This window comes from Salvia hispanica, chromosome 4, assembly GCF_029641045.1.
Source record: "Salvia hispanica isolate PSC_SH4W2 chromosome 4, Shi_PSC_v1, whole genome shotgun sequence".
Classification (NCBI taxonomy): domain Eukaryota; kingdom Viridiplantae; phylum Streptophyta; class Magnoliopsida; order Lamiales; family Lamiaceae; genus Salvia; species Salvia hispanica.
The window spans coordinates 29,605,425-29,623,057 of record NC_142695.1 but is presented as its reverse complement, the minus strand read 5'-3'; the positions used below and the strand labels follow the sequence as shown (position 1 = coordinate 29,623,057).

General features: G+C 38.9%; 1 protein-coding gene across 1 annotated transcript; it reads right to left on the bottom strand.

The window, feature by feature from the left end:
- Nucleotides 1-9,112: 9,112 nt before the first annotated feature.
- LOC148928406 (putative E3 ubiquitin-protein ligase ARI1) lies at nt 9,113-12,206 on the bottom strand. The gene is made up of 7 exons (XM_089069533.1): nt 12,034-12,206; nt 11,821-11,853; nt 10,979-11,258; nt 10,405-10,885; nt 9,672-10,214; nt 9,430-9,597; nt 9,113-9,395 (listed from the first exon to the last, which is right to left on the bottom strand). Exons 1-7 carry the CDS (start codon nt 12,043-12,045, stop codon nt 9,308-9,310), a joined length of 1,605 nt encoding a protein of 534 aa, XP_088925659.1. The 5' UTR covers nt 12,046-12,206; the 3' UTR covers nt 9,113-9,307.
- Nucleotides 12,207-17,633: the final 5,427 nt, after the last annotated feature.

Sequence of the window (17,633 nt, the reverse complement as noted above, 5' to 3'; positions counted from 1 at the left end):
AACTAAATTTCTGAGTTTTGTTTTACTTTTTCCATGGATTTAAGCATGTTTTGGATGAATTGTTCGGTGAAAACTCTTATTTTACGATGGGGGATGATTGTGTCTACTTATTTGTGGATTTCCATGGTAATATTGTGTTTTGGTGATAGTTTGAAGCTTTGTGAATAGTGATTCCTTCTTGTTTATACTTGTTCATATGTTGCAATCATGTTCATAGCATTGTGAGGCTATTATTATTTCCATGAATTGCAATACTTGAGTATCCTATAGAGATTGTTGATATGTATTGATTTATTAATGATACGTCTCTGCATGGGGGATGAATTCACGTTGGGGGATAGATTTGTGTTTCCTAGTTTGGATGTTTTTGCTCTACATGTTTCCATGCTACCATACGTCTCTGCATGGGGGATGATTCTTTGGTATTGCTTATAAGAGTGCAAGTTTGGGGGAACCTTTGATTTCCCATTGTTGGTATAGTATTTAAGTATTGTACTTTTCGTTTGTAGGAAAATGGGATCAAAGGGAAAGCCTGAGAATTCGAAGAACTATGGCATTAGCCTTGCCTCGGATGAGCAAAAGGCTATGTGGAAGAAGTTATCGGCGCGAGAGACGGCGCCCTCGAGATACCCCAACGATTACCCTCTCCAAACTTTGGGGATCGTGGAGGACTTTTGGGCGTTGTGTGACGTCTGTGACGGGAACGGCCTTCGATACATGTTCGAGAGGAAGTGGCAGTCTTTTAGGAAGTATACTCTTGAGTTCCTAAGCTCGTTGAAGGTCACCAAGGAACACCGGCAAAACATCCCACTTAGCATCGATTTCCGCCTAGGCAACCGATGGCACTCGCTCACCATGGAGGATCTTTGCGGAATCTTCCATTGCTTCGACCCCAACCCCGAGACCGATAATGATTATGACTTAGATAAGGTTTGGGGTGCGATGACGAATGAGCACGAGCACGCCGCGGGCTATGCCAAGTCTTCTTCAATCCGTAACTCGGTGTTGAGGTACCTCCACCGAGCTATGACCCATCTTATGTTTGCTAGGGTTGATGGGGAAAGTGTCTCCCAAACGTAGTTGAATGTGATATTGTGCCTCCTCAACAAGAAGGGATTCGACTATGGCACCCTTTTTACAATCTATGTGGACCGAATCACGAAGAAGGATGGCGGCGTTATTTGTTGTGGAGGTTTGATCACGGCGGTCGCCGAGCACTTGGAGGTTTCTTTTGTCGGTTTGACGGAAGATGGCGGTGAGCACTTTTTCACCTATGAGGTGCTCTTCTCGGTGGGCTATTGAAGACCGACTATTGGGGTCAAGGATTTTTCCTACAAGTGGCGGGGAATCACTTCCCTGTTCCCATCCCGCAGTTGACGAAGGTCGATGCTTGGGCTAACCAAGTCAATATGAAGCCTAACACCCTGGTGCACCGAAGAGCCATTGAGGCTAACCCCATCAACGGGGAGTTTAGGAAGAGGAATATACCGGCTTGCATCCCCATCTTTGAGACCGATGATGACTCCGCCTTCGATGCTATCGATCACTACACCGAGGAAGGGGAGCACTCGCACGCCCAAGAAAGTCAAGTATCGCCGCCACCGCCACCCCAACGTCGCCAAGAAGAAGAAGAAGAGGAGAAAGTAGAGGGACATCGCCGTCGGACAAGAGCAAATCGCCGCCGCAGAAGGCCGAACCCTGATGAGGAGTTTCAAGCAAACACCTCTGCCCAACTAGGAGATATTTACTCCGACATGCAAAACGTGTCCAATACTTGGGACACTCGGTGGGCGGAGCAACAAAGGGATAAGGCCTACAACCGCCAAGGATGGACGGCTCAAGGCGATTGGCGCACGACGGAGTAACAATTTTGGGAGCAACAAAGGCTTGAAGACGTGCATCGCCGTCGTGAGATTGAAGAGCTCCATAGGATGGCCGCCGAGGCTCGACAAGAGCGCCAAACCATGAATGGCGACATCGCCTATCTTATTGGTGCATTCGACGACCTCAAAGCCCTTTTCCCTCCTCCTCCTCAAGATTGAAGAAGTCAAGCTCAATGACTTTAAATGAGCATTTGTATCATGTTTTTGAATACTTTAAGACAATTTCTCTTTATGTTTTTGACAATTTTTGCTTTGATTTTAAGTATTTTTTGTTTTAGTTTAATTTTTGTGCGTTGAAAATTTTTCGTAGGTTCTGACCTCTTCGTGGCGACCGCCGCCTGCTCGCTGGAACGATCTGTTGTTGCGCGGCGACCGCCGGACATGCCGCGGCGGGCCGCCACCTGGGCGCAATTTCCATTGCGATTTTTCGAAATTTTTCGAATTTTCGCCCAGTCAAGCCTCAACGCGAAATTTTTCAAGGTACGTTTTTTTTTCAGTAGTTTACTTACATCCCTACCAAATCTACAAACTTATATTACACTTTGTTATAAATAAGTTTGGGGGGATGAAGTGGTGGACCGTGAGTTTAGGTTTTTGTTTTAGGGTTTTTCTTTTTAAAGTTTGTGCTTTTGTTTTTCAAAACCCCGTAGGAGAATTTTGTGTTCTAAAAATGTTTTCTTGAATCCATGTCGTGAACTTAACATGAAGAACTTAGAAACACGCACGCTTAGGGACACACTTTAGACTGAGTTGCCAATGATATTACATTCCATATATGTTTAAGTGTGGCTTAACGTTTTGATTTGATGGTTTGGTTAAAAGGTGCATAATTAGTGAATTGTTTGTTCGCCTTGAACCATGCTTTATACCTTGTGAGGATTTCAGCCTAAATATCATTCTTGTGTGATTTATCTGCATTCATGTATTTGTTTCTAGAACTTGCTCCTAGTCTTGCATAAGTCTACATAGTGTTTAAGTTGATTTAGTAGGATGATTGGCCATCTTTTCTTAGCCTACTTATATCCAAAATTTTCGACCCTCTCAAAAATTTTAAATATTTTTTCCCTTTGGAGCCAATTTCGAGCCTTTAAGCCTATTCTTTGGAAGCCAACATAATGGGGACAATTCCTTGGGTTAGTTAGTTTTTACTATCTTATTTTGTAAAGGAATTGGAGAGATAGTGCTTGATGTAAAGAAAGTACAAGTTGTAAAATTGAGAAAAATTCCAAATAAGTGCTTGATTTTAGAAAAGAAAGGAAAGGATGTGTAAGAAAGAAAAAAAAAAGAAAAAAAAGTGTGAAAGGTTGTGAAAAGAAAAGAAAATAAAAGCTTTGGAAAGTGAGTTGAAGGAGAAATTCAATAAGTTAAAAGTGTCTTGGGTTTAGAAAAGTGGAGTTATCTTTACTCTACTTGGGATATTTTTATTTTAAGTCACTTTTTAGCCAAATATTCCTCACCTACCAAAGAGCCTACATTACAACCAAAGATAAAGACCTTTCGGACTTTTGAAGCTTAATCACATTTAGTAGAGGAGGGATTAGACTTTGAGCAAGCCTATGGTAAACATTGCATGATGCATGATTTGAGTGCTTATTTACACATTATCCTTATACACTTTCAGAGTGAGAGAACACTTCCCATCTTTGGAAGTTTGTCACATGCGAGGGCTTGAATTCAAGGTGTTCCACGAGTTAGTAATGAAAGTGCACTAATAAGCCTTGCTTGATTTGATTGCGTTAATACATGTTTAAACTGTTATTCCATCTTTTGAGACAATTATGACATCTAGTCCTTGTGCATTCCGTGCGTCTATTCTTGTGTCTTTATTGTTTTGTTCGAGGATAAACAAAAATGTAAGTTTGGGGAGCTGATACGCTCGGATTTTGCGCTGTTTTAAGGCCATTATTTGGTCCGTTTTTAATGACAAAGTCACTCTACACGTCCATTATTTGCATATTTTTTCTATTTTGGTATTTTGACGTGTTTTGTGAGAAATGTGCATAATTGGGCCGAAAAAGGGAGCCAAAACGGCAAGTTTGGAAATCTGGAGTCAGACGGCGCCCGGCGACCGCCGCGGATGTGTGCGGCAACCGCCGGCACCCGGCGGGCAGATCAATGCAGCGGTCCGCCTCGGAAAAATACCCCTATAAGAGAAATCTCATCCGGCGACCGCCGAAAGTCGTGTGGCGGTCTGTCGCCGAGGGAACAGACTCTTTGGAGTCCAACGCGACGACCGTTGGCCAAGGTGCGGTGGCCCGCCGGAGAAATGCGGCGAATCCGAGAAGCCCTAGATTTGCGTCCAGATTTACCATATTTTGGAGATCTTTTCCTTCTACAACAAGGATTGACTTTCCCCTATAAATAAGACCTCAAGTTTCATCAAATGAGAGAGCTTCTACTTGCAAAATACTTCATAGAGATCAAGAGCTAGTGTACTTCACTTGTGCAAGGAGTTGGAGAAGGATTTCAATAACATAAAAAACGACAAGGATTCAACCTACGGGTTTTATTTGCTTTAGTTTTATGTTCAAATTGTCTTCCATTCAATCTATGTTTTTAGCTTATTCAATTATGTGTAACTAAACTCATAGGATTTCTATCAATTATGTGTAACTAAACTCATAGGATTCTAGGGATGTGTTAGTAACGACTTTGGTTATACAAATTCTTTTTTCTATTTAATATCCGTTTTGTTTTTACTTTGTTTCTTCCCTAAGTAGTTCTGACGCTGCATGATTGAGTGACACAATCTTGTATGATTAAATATAACTTGTTTCATAACTGTGACAGAGTTCTAGCGAGTTAGATTCACTTATTAGACACTACAGTTAGCTTCCCTTAAAACGACACTGTTAATTGAGAGTGTCTTAGGAGCTTTTTAGAGTTACGTGTTAGGATTAACAACCCTAATTTGGAATCAACGTTTGTATCGCACGAGCATAAGCTAGGTGACTCGTCCTTTCAAAGTATAAACTGTGCTAGGGTATTGTAGTTGGAATTTGTATAACCATAACTGTGAACGCACATCCTTGTGATTCCCTTATCTCTATCGTCTATCTCCGTGTTTTATTTGTTTTTAGTTGTTTTATGCTTTTTATTGTTTCTAGTTTTTCAAAAGTTTTCCAAAACCTACTTGCTTTTCCAGATAGTAATTGAGTCTTAGTCTAGGATAGACACTTTATGTTTGCCTTCCCCATGTTCGATATCCGGTACTAACCTTTGCCTATACTATATATAATTGTATATTTGCAGGTTTATTTAGTGCTAATAAAAAGTGCATCAGATAATCTAGCGGATCTGCTGACCAAATGGTTCAGTCGTGACCAAATGAATAAAATGATAGTGAGAATGAGTTTGAAATCCATGACCTAAAGAATTGTCATAGTGGTAAACCAACCATGATGACTGTAAATCCCAAGAACTTGGTTCAATAGGTAACTAAGATATGAGAGTTCGTGTGAAACACTCATCCTAGAAGATCAAGTAATGCAAGATACTCGAAAAGAAATCACATATGTAAAATTAAATCTACACCCTTTGTGTAACACCCCACTTTTTCGAACCCTAATTTTCGAGACATAAAATTTTTTGCATTAAATGCTTTTAATGCTATGAAGTATGTGGATTAAATGATGAGTGATTTATTGCATGATTCTTTGTGACCTAATTGCGATTTGGAGTTGAGTTTGAGTTGAATAGTCAAACTTGTTGATTATATGACGTGGCTATTGAATAGTTAATATTGTGGAAAATATGACGTGGCCGTTGAAAGGTCAATGTGTTGTGAATATGAGGTGGAATGGTGGATTTTGTGATGCGATTGTGTAAATATTTTGATGCTGGGTAGAATATATCGTGGCGAATTATTTCCTAAGGGATGAGTGAGATTATATAGGATTTTCATAAATATCCTACCCATATTATTGGAATTTTCGACCGTCATGATTTATTGGAAAGGAATTTTATTGGATTTAATTATTTGCTTGGGATAATTATCCAAATTAAATCCAAAGTCCGATTATTCCTTATTTCCTCAATGAAATTTTCGACCGCTATGCCTACGAATGGAGATTTTCGAAAATTTCCTATTTATGGGAGAAGGGATTATTTTATTATTTGATCCCTTATTTATTCTCTTCCATGAATAAATTCAAATATCCTAGCATATCTTACCATATCTAAGGAGATCTTGCCATATCCTATTTTAATTAATATTTGAAATTGATTCATTCCTTATGGAGGAATCAATATTAACGCCACTTTCCTAATTATTTGGGGAGGATTATTATTTTTATTCTGCTCCGTGATATTTTATTCTACTCCGTAAAATACCAGAATAAAATCATAGGCTAATTAAATAGCCTAGATTTCGAAATTTTTCTCCTTATTCTCCACCAAAATTAACGCCAACTTCCACCACCATATCTTTCCAAATCTTTATTTATTTAATTATGGGATTATATCTTGCACTCTATAAATAAGAGACAAAACCCTAACCCTAGATAACAAATACACGTCTCCCTCTCCCCCAACTCACGCCTCCACTCTCTTTCCCACTCTCTCTCAATTTTTCTTCTACTTTTCTCCAAGATTTCTTCATCTTGTGAGAAGAATTCTAGTTGAAACTCAAGAATTTTTGAAGAATCAAGGCTTCTACTTTGTTTCTACCGTTCGTTCTATCGAGAAAATGTATTTTTATATAATCTTTCTCATCTAACCGATAAATCGGTGTTCTTGAACCCTCATGCATATAGATTGAGTGAAAAGGGGAAACAACTGTTAAATATGGGGTGATGTGCGTGTGTGTGTGCGTCGGTATGTGTGTGTGCGTGTGTGTTCGTGTGTGTGCGTGTGGATGTGTTGTGGAACACTCATGTGTGACATGTTTTGATGATGGATCTGGAGTTGTGGTGCGAATAGAAAGTGATGTGATAATCATGCCTTGATTTTTTGAATGATAATATAAAACGAATCGACGGGAAAAAAAGGGAAAACGTTGGGAACATGCATGATTTTGAGTAGATGATTGAGACTTACTTGTGATACGCATAAATAAAAGGTGATAACTCGCGCCCTCGACGTGATAGCAAGAGGAAGAGCGTACTTGTGACCTAAGAAGTCGAGGTGGGCTTTATTTACAAAACTCTTTTATTACCAAAATATTGATTATGGCGTTATAAGGGTGGATTAAAATACTATGCCATGCCTGTGATTGTTTTGGTTATGTTGTGTGCCTGATGCCTAGTTTGTGAGTCCGCTCCATTAGGCTATAGGGCTATATAAACGAATACGGGTCTGAGTAGGGCCGCAAACCCTATCAGGCTAGTGTACACAGTTGGGATCGGGAGCCGTCCTTGCTAGTCGGCCGGTCTCGTGGGCGAATAGTGTGGCCACACTTTCGTCGCACTATGGAATTGTTGATTGTTGAGAAAATGGGAGAATTGTTTGACTGGCCAGTCTATGAAATTATTTTGTGATACTCGATGATATTCTTTTATAAATGCAAACTCGAGTTCACTATGGTAAGGATGACATATCTATTAAAATGTTTTGGCATGAGTTCATTGAGTATGTTAAAGTACTCAGCCCTGCATGTGTTTTCCCTATGTGCAGGTTGAGCGGCGACGAGCGGTGGGCGGTGTTGAGCAAATGAATTGAATAATAATATGATCGTTTTGAAACATTGAGTGGAGCTGTGTCTTCATACATGCCTTCACTTTTGCCTTGGTTGCTTCCGTTGAAACATGAAACTTAGTATCATTTGTTTGAGTTTGAACTTATTCTTTTTGGTTTAGAATGTTGAGACAAAATGCGTTTTTGGATTATACTAAACCCTAGTCTTTTGAGCATAATTTACGATATCTATTCATCATTGATTTTCTTGATTAAGCCGTTGACTTATTGTTTTAATAGTTCATTAAATACCTTGGTCAAATCCCTTTAAATGAAACCCTAGCCTATATTCTTGTTGCTTTTAAGTCCGCCTAGATAGCGATCGCCGTATTTATTATACCCTAAAATGGCGGGCTGTTACACTTTGATCTTTAGACGAAAAGCGGAAATTTAATAAAAAAATTTCCAATTTACAGATATAAACTTTTCTATAAAAGGGTAAAAAAGGTCAATTTACTAGAAAATGGGCATTTATTGTTGTTTCCCTGACCCATTCACTCTTCTTCAACTACCACACCAATTTCTATCCTAATCGAATCGCCGTCTCCAAATCAATTGTCCGTCAATCATGAACTTTGGATTCCAGCAAAATCATTATCTTTCAGTGGACCAATTACATTTTGATGGTAAGATATTATAAACATATTTCTGTAATAATTTATCGACATTCTTATAAACTGAAATTGAAATTTGAAATATTATATATTGCTTACATACAGTTCATCGCACGTATCCTACCTACAAGAGTTGGGATACCGAAAATTTAAGAGATAGACCAGAAGCTGAGTTGAAGGTGAAAAAGTTTGGGTTTGGGCGCATGGATATAAGAAATAATCCCAATGCAAAATCTGTTAGCATTGAAATGGAAAACACTTATTGCACAAAGTTAAATTCATTATTAATGGTTTTTGTAACATTTATTAATTGATACTCCCTCCTAATATGAGTCCCGTTTTATTTTGGCACGAGCTTTAAGAAATGTTAAGAAAAGTAAATGGAAGAAAGTTATAGTGGAATAGACCCTCATTTGAATTTATTAGTTTTAAATGATATGTGGGTAAAATGAGTTGGTGGAATGTGAGATCTATTTACCATTTATGGTAATTATGAATCGAACTCCTATTCGCAGACGGACTAAAATGACAAAACATGACTTCACGAACTTTGCAAGGACAAAGAAGTTGCTGGAAACAAATCACAATAAGACATGGAGAAGGAAAAAGCAGATGAGAGTATAAAAATTGTGACTGATGATATTAATGTACATGTATTATTGAATATAAAGTATAAAACAAAATGAACTTGTGTTAAATAAATGTATATGAACATTATTTTGTTTGAACTTTAAACAGTATGACCATGTATATACTAATTTTGGATTGCTAATTAGCCATCGATCACATCCCTATTAAAATGTTTAATATGTCTTTGTATAAAAATGTAATGCATTGATGGGCATGAACTGGTAAATGATGATGTTTCTAGGAAAGGAAAACAAAAGGTTCTTCAAATTTATTTACCAAAAAAATGCATTATTGATATATTACAAGAACAAAAATACTAATACCACAGATGACATTTCCATGTAAAGCAAAGTAACAACTGAGTCATATATGTTATATACAAAAACTTCAATCCTTGAATTAGTGGAATCCACAAAATGTACAGACCAAATCATTCAATGGATCAGAAGAAAATATTACACATGTTGATTTAGTACCGTATCACATACCTTATGTTTTGTAAGAAGCTTAGCAAAAAAGTTGAGAAACCAAACTGCCTTCATATCTAGGGTGCTTCCACAATAACAGTGGAGACTCTTCTGAAGTCGATGCCTGGCTGATCACGTTGACAGGAGTTCGAAATGGTTTACACAAAACACTCACCATCCGCCTTCTGGCCTATTTCTTTGTCCTTTACTTGAGAGCCCCATCCGACAGTTAGCTCTCCTGCCTTCTCAATCCCTTTCGACTGGTATGGAGCAATAATTTGTGCAGTGTAATGAAGTGAACCCAATAAGTCATTCTCAATACACTCGTACCTGCAAAACGAGGAAAAAGTTATGCATTTATTCGATGTTTGAAAGATTAGGCCTTCTTCAACAACTTGGCTCACATTCTTCTGCAGAGGCTATCAGTAATCACTGACAAATCTATGACTTGAATCCGTATCTGCCTGACTTGTTCATCACCGTACTCATCAAACGGCTCCTCAAGAATCTCAGATAGCTTCTCAACATTCGACTCGAGTTGCTGCTGCTGGTCCTCAAAAAAATGCCATTTCAGCTCACTTTCCTTTTCTTTCATCTCATCCTTAAAGAAGTCACCACCAAAAGCATAGAATGCGAAAGGATGTGAGTATAAAAGAGCCCGTCTTGATGTAAGTAGCATGCGAAGACCATTTGTAACCCAGCTGAAATCTCTCGATTTTAAGTCCCTTGCTTGCAGATTTGATATTTTGTCCTCAATCATCTCCCACAGTTGAGATTCCTGCTTAAAGGAGTCTGTGTGAGCTTTATAACGGCTATAATAATGCACGTATCTGTGAAGGTTTCTTTTTGCATGCTCGGCCTTCTCCTTGTCTTTATATCGACCACAACTATGATCATCAATACTCGACCGATTATGGTTACGGCCCGTAGCTCCGCCACACAGCCAACTAAATCAGGGTAAAAAACAATCAAACACTACTTCATTAAAGAAGATAATCCGACATCAGAAAACTGCGTAGCATAAACACATAGAGGAGATTAAATCAGACGAGTGGGTTCATGTGTAAGATAATTTTCATATAAAGATAAGTTGAAATGCATATAACACTTTGTTGGAGTAGGCAAGAGCAATCCTACCAAAATGATTGCCCACATATGCAACGAACTAGGTTGCAGCCACCGTTTTTCTCAACTGGTTTGTGACACTTGGGACAAGGCTTTGTATTTACAATAATCCAATTAACTGTCTCGGATTCATCGCGGCACTTTTGTTTCCAGAGCTGCCACATAGAGCACGGACAAGGAGAATGGGCTTCCGATAAACAACTGAAACAAAACTGCAAACCACAAGAGCATTCCACTTCACAGAACTCATCATGTTCTGCCCTTATTGCATTCCCACAGTGTGGTGTACTAGGGCACCATTTCACCAACTTATTGTCCTCAATATATGACTCGAGAAGAAACCTGTTGAACTTTTCAGCTAAATCAAGGCGTCTCTTACTAACCAAGCCTCTAACAGTGGCTTCGTCACAAATAGTGTTACAGTCATGGGCCATACACCTGATCCTCTTGCTTTGGCCCTCGTTTATCTTGACAACAAAGTGATCTGTCCAACCTATAAGAGAGCCCAACAACGGTTATTTAGGATATCCACAATTCCAAACTAGAAACATCAAAGGTAGAGTATTGAAAACGATCTAAAGCTCACAAGTATTGCAAAAGCAATGACCACAGTCCATTCTCGACACGACATTTGCAGACACATCATCCATACAAATGTTGCAGAGCAGCGTAGAGGAAAATTCACGTGGAGTGATAACAGCAAGTTCATCCCTAGTGACTCCTACTTCAGAAAACATACGAGATTCCCCTTTCTCGTAGTATACTGTGATCAGTTTCTCAACATCCCATTTGTAATGAATGAGAAGAGTTCTAGCATGGTGTTCTCTCACCGATAAGAACTCCATCACTTTCCTCAAATATTCCCTCTGTGAAGATCACAAAAACTCAATCATCAAATCGGACTACATGCAATGCCATTGCCATCCTCTTTTATAAGTAATACAACTCACTCTTGAATTCAAATTTCCAAAAACATAGAGCTAGAGATACTCCCTCCGTCCCATAGAAATATGCCGAATTTTCTTTTTTCGTCCATCTCATACCAATAGCCCATATTCATTTATGGTAACTTTTTCTCATTCTCTTTTCCTTTATCATTTATGGGTCCCACCATCCACTACATTATTTCAACTACCTTTTCTCCTTCTCTCGTACTTTACCAATTGCGCATTAAAACTCATGTCATCTCCAATTGACATATTTCTATGGGACGGAGGGAGTACATGCATACTGAAGGCAGCTAAATACCTTTTCAAGCAAAATAGTTTAAAGCCTCAAATTCAAATTCCAAGAGAGCATAACTAAAAGCAAAAAAATAAGACATACTACATCACAAAACTGGATACTGTAAGATACAGACAATACCTAACATATATTATCACACAAAAACAGAGGCAATTTTATGAAAAAGAAGCAATCTTTACATACCTGAGCTGCCCATAGCGACTCTCTTTTGATCACCTGCAAATATTACGAAAAACAGAAACCCAAATCATTAAAAAAATGGGCATGTTTCATTCTAATAATTCTCTTATCATATTTTACAACCACAATAAATAGATGAGATTAATGCGTAAATTAGCCTCTATTAATACAGGTAAGTCTATGAATTTAATAAAGATGATCAAATCAAGAAGAAACCTTCAAACCCATGGGAACAGCACTGAGATTAAGTCATGGAGTCAACCCCCATATTATGATCACTCACAGATTCACTTTTCATACAGGGTACTTAAACAGGTTATGTGTCGTGTGAAAATTGGGGTCGATCCGAATCATGTCCCGGATCCAACTACTTTTGGATTTGAAGTCAGAATAAAATAGAGTAAAATTTCAGAATATGACCTGATGTTCTTTCAGAATATGGATTAAATTTATTGACTTTAGGATTGAAAGACCCAAATTTTTCTATAATATTTTCATTGTTTCAGAATTTAGATTGGTTAATGAATTGGCGATGCTATTCGTTTACAATTCAAATGGTTGGATCGGGTGGACTATTGGTCGAGCCGAATTTCTATAGCAAAGATAATTATATTTATGGAAAATTACCATTTAAATTACTCTATTCGTCCGTCTATAGTAGATACATTTCTTTTCGACACGGAATATAAGAAAAAATTATTTTAAATAAGTAAATAAAAGAAGAATAAAATAGAAAGAAAAAGATAGAGAGATGGAGAGAGAGTAAAATACTTTTTTGCCAAAAAAGTAAATGACTTAGCTACAGTGAGACAACCCAAAAAGGTATACGATTCAGCTACAAAGAGACGGTGACTTCTGCTTATCACATAACTTATAAAATTAGCTAATTTAATCATAACATTTTCACATTTCTCAATTGTCCAATAAAAAATCGTTGAAATTTTTCATTTAAATCATAAATTTTTTGTTAACTTCTCGATAAATTTAACATCGTTTTATATTATAATGGTTGATTTTAGATATGTAAATAGTGAAGATATAATAAAGAAAATCGCAACAAATTTCATTAAAATTTTAATTGCATGGGATAATTGAGAAATGTACAAAAGTTGTGATTTAATTAGCTACTTTTATAAGAAGTGGGATTGACCAGAAGTCAACCCAAAATTTTAATATAAATGACAATTTTACCTTATATTTATAGTAGTATTATACTCCATTCGTCCCAAGGTATTTGAGTCATATTCTTTTTTGGGTTATTTTATTCCTTTTTTTTTTTTAAACTCACCCCGGGGGTGGAGGGTTAAGGCAGACCCACACCTGTTCATTACCAAAGACAATAAACAACCGAATCGCCCAAAAGTGACGATTCGCCAAGACCATCAAGAGTACAATGAGGGCCACCCTATCGACTAGAACGATCACCTATCTACTCTTAACTAACCAAATACAATTAGGGTGATGCCACCTCCACATCATAAGACCAGAATTATCATCAACATCACTTTGTGATGCTGGTCGAGCTCCCTCCCGGATCGTTCTCCTCGTCATAGGGTTTCCCAAATGACACCGTAGCCACATTGCTACCCTTGAGGAGTGTCTCCAAATAACTAGCATTATGAGCACCTCCTTGCGCTGGGTGAATGGAATAGAGTGATTTTCCTTTCCGTCGGTTTGTAACTAATTGAAACCCATCTTCATCCACTTGGACATGCATCCCCGTTGGTGTTTTCAAGCTTGATGTCACGTGCACACCCCCCTTCTCTTTGCCAATTCCCGTCTCGGTCTCCTTCTTGGACGTGGCCTCTCGATCGGATTTCGGGGTAGGGGTGTTTGCCGAGGCCTTTATTGGCCTCCATTCCCGTCGAAAGAAATTCGAAGCAGCATTGGGCTGACGACTTTGTGGAGGATGGTTGGGCTCCTTTCTGGGCTGCTCCGCTTTCTTCCCTAAGGTGAAGCATGCTTCCTTGGCGTGCCCAATGTGCTTGCATTCCGCACAATACAAGGGGATCCGGTCCCACACCACCTTGTACCTAGCGTCCTTGCCTAGAATGTTGAGAATGATCTCTTCCGGTGGGGGCGACGAGATATCAATCTCAATACATATCCGAGCAAATGTGAGTCGGTTTTGGTTAAAAGTTGCATGATCGGTTTGAATTGGCTTCCCAAGGAGCTTGCCAATCACAATAAGAGCAGATTGATCATAGAGATGGATCGGGAGTCCAACCACCTTACACCAAACGACGGCAATCGGGGACTCAAAGAATGTGTCGAAGTCCGGTGTCCATTTGAACACCCTCATTGGGTGATGCTCTATGTACCACACCGGCGCTCCATTGGGACCATTGAGAATTCGGCCATAATCTCGTACATCCCGAAATTGAATTAGGATGTGCTTGGCGTTCACGAATTTCCATTTGAAGCCATCGAAGAATTGAATGTTGGCAAGGGCTTTTTGGATTTGTTGTGGCGTCGGGATAGTGTGAGAGAACTTCCCGATGATGGCGTGCCTAATCTTGTTCGCCAAGAACTGTGTTTCTTCATTTGAGAATGTGAGCAAAGGAACTCCCTCACAACCCCCGGCTGTTCCTATCACTTTGTCTTGATCGGCATCAAGGTTCGCCGGCTCTGTTTTCGATGCTCCTCCACTTTCCAAGCCAGCACTCGGATTCCCGGACTCGCAAAATGTCGGTTCGTCGGGGTGGGTCGCTTCATTTCCGGCCTGGTCTGCGGCGAGCTCCGGCGAGGAATTCAGCATCGACGGCATCCCACATTGTGCAGCCACGCAGCCTTCCTCAGATGCTGGATTGTCGAATTGAACCTTCACATTTCCTTGCTGGGCCATATCCTGATCCGGCGAGTTTTCCGGTGAGGTTTCCGGCGCCGGTGGCTTCCCGACGGGATCTCCATCACCACCCACGGTGGCTTTCTCGGCCAAGAAGGAAATATCTACAGCAAATTCAAATTCATGGCTGCTTTTGATATGAGACAAATCACATGTCTCACTAGCTAGAACATGACTAAGCATTTCCGGAAATGGTGCAACAATATTGGTTGACTCGGAAAGCATGTTGGCACCATCCCCGATCTGGAGTTTGTCCTCATCCATTGTAGCAATGCTTGCATCTACCACCACATGAATTGGCCGAGCTCCATCTAGTGCAACGACACTATTCTCCACCGGCCGGTCAACCTCCGGCCGAGCTCCGGCCACGCTCGTCTGCCCCGTTCCGGCAGCTACTTCCGGCTGCTCCTTGGTCGAAGTTTCCCTCTTGCCCATAGAAAAACGCAGGTCCTTCGCAAGCAATGGAAGGACTCCCGGCTCCACTTCGTTCAAGCCCATGGAGAGATGCAGGGCCTCAAACGGACCAGGTCGGGCCTTTCTAGTCCACCGGCCTCCCTTTCTATCGCCGGTCGGCGAGCTCACCTTGCCCACGCCGGCGGGGGAGTTTCCACCATTAATTCCGGCGGCTGACTCTTCGAGATCGAAAACAATCTTCTTCCTCACCCGTCCGGTCTCCGTTAGCGAAGCAAGCGCATCACGTTTAGTATTCCCACTAGCTTTTCCGGGGTGAGGAGTGGCTGTCCTTTTCAATTTCCGTCTTGCATTGGGTGGCCGGAAAACCCATTTCGGCGGAGGGGACGGATTTGTGTCCTTGACCGCCTTCACCGTCGACTCCCTTCCGGGCTGAACCATGGCCAAAGAGACGATTGTCACATATCCACCTCACCCAAAGGTGAGGGAGATGACCGAAATTCTAGAGAGAAAGTAGAGAGTTTTTTTAGAGAGAGAGTTTTTTCCTTGTCTTTTCTATGAGAATGACTTTTTCTCATCTCTCTCTTACTTTACCAATTGCACATTAAAATCCGTGTCATTTATAAATTTTTGTACTTTTTGAGGATGGATTGAGTATACTTCACTCCCTCTATCTCTCTCTCTCTTTTCATACTTTATTCTCTTATCTAATTTATTCTCTCCAATTTAACATCTAGCACATCAACTTTTTAAATCCCGTTGCTATAAGAAATAGATCAATTAACGTGACGAACAGAATATAAGATAGTACTCCCTCCGTCCTATTGTAGATGTCACACTTGGAAGATGGCACGTGATTTTAGGAGATGTTATTTCGTGTGTTAAGTGGTGAGAGAAAATATAATTTTATAATTGATGTGAGAGGGTACTTTTTCCAAAAGAAGAAATGTGACATCTTTTGTGAGACAAACTAAAAAGGAAAGTGTGACATCTGTTATGGGACTATGGGAGTATTAAAATACAGTGAATGATGGAACTATATTATAGAACAAGTCTATAAATTTAAAAAATAAGCTCATTTGAAATGAAAAATATAGTAACTATTTTACAAAATATTATAATAACTATAACAAATTCAACGTAAGGAAAATAATAACTTTATTTTTTATTTTTATATTTAAAAAATTATTAATATTTCATGTATATCTAAACAAATCAGTAAGACTGATATATGAAAATAAGACCACATATAGAAGTGATCAAGGTTTAACTAATTTAAAGTACATAACTAGAAAACAAATCTCAGTCATACATTGTATTAATCCAAAGACTAAAATAAAAGTAAAAATCTAACATATTTAATCAATAAATAAGTGCCAAAGGGCATTTATGGAAATTTGATTTTTTCCAAATTTACGCACCCCTCTCTCTCTCTCTTATCGATTTCCATTCACACTGATCATTTCATACAATAATCACTTCTGCAAATGAAGAGTCGCGAATAAATTTCTCGTCTGCGATTGATACAATCTTCATCTAGAGTCGAGCGCAATTTCGAACGAATCAGTGAACAATCTTCTTGAGCACTCTAAACACAAATCGTTAGTTTCACGATCTGAATCATCCTGCTTGAGTTGGTTAGTTTCATGATATTGAATTGATCGAGATTTCATGTCATATTACATCGGAGTTTACTAGTTTAGATTTCATGCTAGAAATCGAGAATCACTCGTCATCACTCAAACACGAAATCTCAATTTAACGTCTGAAATCGAGATCAAGTCTTCTTCACGCAATCTCCTTGTACTTCCTCCGTCCCATGTTACTTGAGGCGTTTGTTTTTGGCACAAGATTTAAGAAAGTTGTGTTTAGTGAGTTAAATAAAGTAGAAGAGAGAATAAAGGAAGAGAGAAGAGAGAGGGTAAAGTAAAAGAAAGAGTAAAGTAAGTATGATTAGATGTTTTGTTTTTAGGCAAAAAGAGAAATGACTCAAGTAACTTGGGACAACCCAAAATGGAATACGACTCACGTAACTTGGGACGAAGGGAGTATTAATCATGGAATATGATGTTTCAAGATCACATGATGTTTATAGTCAAGTAAATGTTGTTTATAGTGAAGTAAATATGGTGTTTGATATTTCAGTGAAGAATATTATTTATAGTGTACTATTTATTCAATTCAATGAAGTATATTGCGCATATAGTGATGTATATTATGCATGTAATGAAGTATATTTTGCATGCCTCATCGTGTACAATTTTTTCATTTCAGTGAAGTATATATTGAGCATATAGTGATGTATATTGTGCATATAGTGAAGTATAATCTGCATGCCTTATCGTGTACTGTTTTTTCATTTCAGTGAAGTATATTGAGCATATAGTGAAGTATATTCTACATGTCTTACAGTGTACTGTTTTTTCACTTCAGTGAAGTATATTGAGCATATAGTGATGTACTCCCTTTGTCCCATTAGAAATGAAACGTTTTCCTTTTTAGTTTGTCCCATTAGAAATGAAACATATCCTAAAATAAAAACATTTCTATCTCTACTTTT

What these genes read in the sequence shown, in the direction of transcription:
- LOC148928406 (XM_089069533.1), bottom strand. An exon ending in AGTCGCTATGGGCAGCTCAG is followed by an intron (nt 11,259 to 11,820) that starts GTATGTAAAGAT and finishes TGATCTTCACAG; the next exon opens with AGGGAATATTTGAGGAAAGT. An exon ending in ATATGTGGGCAATCATTTTG is followed by an intron (nt 10,215 to 10,404) that starts GTAGGATTGCTC and finishes ACCCTGATTTAG; the next exon opens with TTGGCTGTGTGGCGGAGCTA.